Source organism: Hipposideros armiger, unplaced genomic scaffold (genome assembly GCF_001890085.2).
Source record: "Hipposideros armiger isolate ML-2016 unplaced genomic scaffold, ASM189008v1 scaffold_71, whole genome shotgun sequence".
Lineage (NCBI taxonomy): Eukaryota > Metazoa > Chordata > Mammalia > Chiroptera > Hipposideridae > Hipposideros > Hipposideros armiger.
Genome location: NW_017731421.1, coordinates 1,661,544 through 1,666,713, shown reverse-complemented (window position 1 = coordinate 1,666,713; position 5,170 = coordinate 1,661,544). Strand labels below are relative to the sequence as shown.

Genomic DNA, 5,170 nt, shown 5'->3' with positions numbered 1-5,170 from the left:
TGTATGAACTATGCAAATTTGGGGAAGTTACTTGAATTTCCCAGAGCTCACGCAGCTTACTCATCTATAAACAGTAATGTCCTCTTGGCCGTCCTACTACAAGGATTCAATGAGCTAATGTGTGCGAAAGGACCTTTCACATAGTAGTTACTCAATAAACCTTAGCTCTCTCGGACACTGAATAGTTTGGGGGCTAAATGAGAGAATCCTTTCTTTCCTCCCGGCCAAAAACCAAGATGGCACTAGCTTATTTAAGGAGGACAACATCAGTGTGACACATTTACAAGATAGTTCTACGCTAGGGAACTGATATGAAGGAATCAAAATGCATAGCAAGTACCTCTGCCCAACTGGCTACGGCTCCCCACACACAAGCTGGGGCTGGCAACGAGCTGTGGCTCCCAATGGTAGTTCTGGGAATTCGTGCTGTTGGCTCTGCACACCTCAGCCTCCATGTTGAACTCGGGCACCCGTCAACATCTGAGCTCTAGCCTTAAGTGTCTGGCGCCTGTTTTGGGGCAAATTGGATTTTTTTCCTATCGCTGTGGAGTGTCAGCTTCTGACTTTTATAAACTCAGCGTACATGAAGCTGCATCGTCCTCCAATTTATACCAACTGTCCCAAAGTAATTAGCACTTTCTTTCGTGCCCAGAGGTGACCCAGTTTGGATGATAAATTATATAGTCACCACTATACCCTTTGAACTGCAAGTGAAAGCAAGGTGGCTGGGCATGACTCAGGTGTCATNTTCTTCCATTTTACAGATGAAGAAAAGAAGGCTCAGAGAAGGAAACTGACTTGCTCAAGAATGAGAAGCTGTGCAGAGGTGGGTCTGGGAAGAGAATCCAAGTTCATTCATTTATTTATTCATCTAACCAACATCCGTTTAGGACCCATGACATGTTAGGATCTTGAGCCACCCTGGTGAATAAAAACCATTTCAGTTCTGACCTACCTCCAGAGTTCACAGCTTCATTAGAAAGGTAGCCATTGAACAAATAATTACCTAAACAAATGTGAAATTCAACTGTAATAGATGCTACGAGAGCATAGTGTGGTGGGGGTTGGGGGGTGTTGGCTTGGACAGAGAGGTCAGTGAGCACTTTCTTGATGGAATGATGCTAAAGATGATAACCAAAGGCTGACTGACAGGTAGCTGCATGAAGGAGCAAAGGACATTGTAGGCAGTGGGTAGAGTGTGGGGTGAGATGAGGTTAAAAGCGGAGGTAGAGGATAGAGTCTGTACATCATATAAGCCATGATAAGAAATTTTATCTTTATCCTAAGAAATGCTGAAAGGTTTATCTGATTCCTATTTCCATTCCATTCCATACCTTTAATCGCACTGAGAAATAATGTTAAGAATAAGTAATAGAGGAGGCAGATTCAATTTCTATTTATATCCATGAACCATCCAAAGGGCAAAAACTAAACTTGGAAAAAAAGTCCCTCTGTCCCTTGTCACATCATACTTTCCTGGCTAGCTAGGCAGCCAAATGCCGTTTCTCTGCAAGCCTGATTTGTGTGTGTGCTGTACACACACACACACACACACACACACACATTTTACACACACTTCTTCATTTCAGCAAACAATGTCTTGACGTTCCTGATACAGGAATAACAGAGCTTATTTTGATTAATCTCACTTAATTCCAATTAGTTTATCCACGTGGGTCATTTGATCTGCAATTACTGTCAGGGTGCTAAAAATAACGACCACCCTGACGTCTCCAAATGACGGTGATTCATTGGCGAGATCCCTCCTGGAGTTCTGAAGTTCCACCCTCTGGTTCCAGAACGCCACTGTTGGCCACTTTGGAGGGTTTGTGACGTGACCTGTTTGCCTGGTTCAATGTTGCTATGACGTAAGAACCATGCGTTTCTGACATCTGAGGATTTGTGGACTGTGAGGAGACTGCCCCGCCAAGGGCTAGCCTTCCATATGCAAATGAACCAACCCAAAGCTCAGAGCTGCTACCACCTTCTTCATGGAGAGATTCTGGGCCACTCCCTTGCTGCAATGATCCTTGGGCTAGGTACCAGAAAACTGGGGACAGCCCCCACCCTGGAGCCCTCTGAAATGATTCCAACTAGCCGAACCTCAGCCGGCTCACCCTGCCTCAACCATGCCTCAACCAGTGGAAACCCCAATAAAGACTCGTGCCCGTTTCCTCCCCCCTCCCCCTCTGCCTCTTGACCCACCCTGGTGCTTCCCCATATGCATGGCATGGTCTGTCCCCTCCTCTTGGGAACTATCACAAACTACCTTTTCAACGACCGTCATCTCCTGACCTATGGGCCTCATCATCCCTGAATAAGCATATCAACCTACATTTGAAGACATCTTCCCTAGACTGTCTTCCTTCGTTCCCTTCTGAGAAGTGTCACGTGAAGTTCCTCTGGTCAGGCCGTGTGCTAGTGGAAAGGCCTGGCTGACCCCTTACCAGCTGCAGGACTGCCTGCCTTTGGCTTCACCTCCCTGACCCCTTACTCCCGCGCACACAGAGATGAGGATTTCAGCATCGACCTCACAGGGCTGGCTGAGGAGTAGGTGAGATAATGCAGGTCATCCCTCTGGTGCAGGGCCCAGTACATGGTTGCTGCTTAGCACACGACTCCCTCCTCCCCTCTGTCATCTGAGGGCCTCCTTTGCTGTCTGTCTTCTGCCTGGCAGTTTCATCGTTCGGTCAACCACGAATCTTGAAGAAAAATCCCTGGATGATTTATTGTAAGCTTTTCAACCTTTGCTTTCTTTATTTGTTAACCTCCAGCCAACCAGAGTCTTTTATTTCCCCCTTCATACGCCCCCTGCGGACCCTGACAGCCTCTGAGTGTGCTTTGATGGACTGCTTGGACCTCGCACTCGCTCTAGCTGCTCTCTTGCCAAATGCTCCCGAGAGCACAGAACCTGAAGTCAGGCCTGAGTTCCAGCTCGGACTCTGCTTCTGATGATGGGGGGCCACACTGGTTAACCAGTCACTTTTACTCCACTCCCGCAGGTATAAAACCAGGATAAAAATGTACACGCTGCCTGTATCTCAGGACTGATTTGTGATGCAGATGGGACCATGTACATGAGACGTGTAAAGTGAGGTAACACTAGGAGGGCTACGATGAAACATACGAGAGGCACCTGGGGCTGGTCCTGTGTTTTTCCTCCTGTGTATCTTGTACTGCCCGGTGCCCCTATGTCCTGCCCCTTACCATCCCTGGCCTCGCACTGCCCAACCCTTCCCCTCTCCCTCCCATCCCTAACCCCCTGGGACCTCTCAGAATCCAGCCTCACAGACCTGCCTCCCTTCTCTAAAGGAGTCACAGAGGAAACATTTGTGAAAGGGGTGGAGAAAACCATAGGGAAGATAAAAGGAAAAGGATCATATGTATGTGTGTGTGNGATGAGGGGGTGAAATGTTTGTCACAAGACACCCACATTTGCCTGGAACCCAAGTCTCACCCAAGGGCAGAAGAAAGAGGAATGGTTTGGAAATCAACAGCCTGGAGAATTAGTGCCATCACATTCTCACTCTAGGTCCCTGAACACATCTTATTTCCCCTGAGGTCTCTGCTTTCTTATCTCTGAGGCCCCTTTCAGTGTTAAGTTTGTGGCCTCTCGTCCCTGACCCTCCCCCACCCCCTGGTCCATGACATCCCACTCTTCTCACCTGTGCATCCAGTTCCATGATGTGAGCCACCTTGTTCCAGCCAAAGCCCACAAACCTCCGGTCATACTCAGGGCAGTCCCGTCTCACGACAACGTACGGCTCAAAATCAGCTTCCCACTCAACCCGGTAAGGTGTGGTGGCGGTCCGCCACTTGGCAAAGTTTGTGGGCGCGTGGCCTTTTGTCCAGACGTGGTACCTGGGACACATGGAGAAAAGCCATGGAATGGAGAGAAGGAAGCTGGGCTTTCCAAATGCTGCTGATTTAGAGAAAGAAGGGGTATATGCTGATATAGTTCTCGTTGTGGGGTGAATCGTGTCCCCCAAAAAAGAGACGTTCAAGACCTAACCCCCAGTCCCTGTGAATGTGACCCATTTGGAAATGGGGCTTTGAAGATGTAATCAAGTTAAGATGAGGTCACAGTGGGTTAGAGTGGGCTCTAACGCCAAGGCTGGTGTCCTTATAAGAAGAGGGAAACTGATTACAGAGACGCACCGGGTAGAGACCATGTGAAGACAGAAGCAGAGGAGGCAGGGGGACCCCAGTGACATCAATGAATTGACAGTCATTTTATTAACCCTCCAACTTTAGAATCTNGTTTTTGTGGTGTCCCCATGATCTCCTTTCAGATATCACCAATCATTATTTGAAACTGGAGGGCACTTACTAAGAATGTTTTCGTTAAATGAACGAAAACAAAGACCATAGTATCTCTCTGATGTTAGATTATATGGATCTGAAGCTTCTTGGGATGCATTTAGCAGATAGCTGACACTTCACAAACTTTAGTGGCATTAAATTGGAAAATTAACTGAGGATTAAAAAGCAAGGAAAAAAACCGTGAACTATGAAGTACATGAAGATATGAACTATGACACAAACTATGAAATGAACTATAAACTAAGACATGAACTATGAACTACATGAAAATATGACTGCGTAAGCTGATCTCGGCATCATATGAAGAAAATAGCAGCAGATAGTGAAGTCAGCCAGACTTTCATTCAAATCCTGGCGCCTCCATGAATTTGGGCAAGTCACATAATTTCCCTGAGGGCTGGTTCCATTAGCTCAGTCATAATACCTTCCTTATATTAGAATGTTGCTGTGAGTCATCAGTGCAACTACCAGAGAAGTCGTGGGGCCGTAAATGGTAGCTCTTATTATCTTCACCAAGGCTGTGCAGAAGCCATGTCAGAGGGGATTTGAATCACATTTCTTCCACTAACACAGAGCTCCCTAAAGGCCTGGTGACCACAAATGAAGCCTTAACTCAAAGACAGTGGAGGCTTTGAAAGGAACAGAATTAAAGTAGGGTCTGTGCTTTCACGATGGGGTACAAAGAAGCTATTAGTCGACTATGCAAATATGTGCTCTGTAAATCAGCTCTACTCATTCAGAGGGAGGGACCATGTTGAAACAGCGTGAGGAGGTCCAAGGGGAGCTTAAAGCTTAGGGTCTCTACCTGTGCCATGTAATCGAGGAAACAGCCCAGGAACATTCAGGG

The 5,170-nt window shown here is 47.0% G+C and overlaps 1 protein-coding gene across 1 annotated transcript in view; it reads right to left on the bottom strand.

The window, feature by feature from the left end:
- Nucleotides 1-3,285: 3,285 nt before the first annotated feature.
- Nucleotides 3,286-5,170, bottom strand: part of LARGE1 (LARGE xylosyl- and glucuronyltransferase 1) — a 491,262-nt gene continuing 489,377 nt past the window's right edge. The window contains exons 14-15 of the mRNA XM_019642580.1: nucleotides 3,657-3,861; nucleotides 3,286-3,306 (exon numbers count right to left, since the gene is read on the bottom strand). Of these exons, the coding sequence (XP_019498125.1) occupies nucleotides 3,286-3,306; nucleotides 3,657-3,861 (226 nt within the window). The remainder of the gene's footprint in view (nucleotides 3,307-3,656; nucleotides 3,862-5,170) is intronic.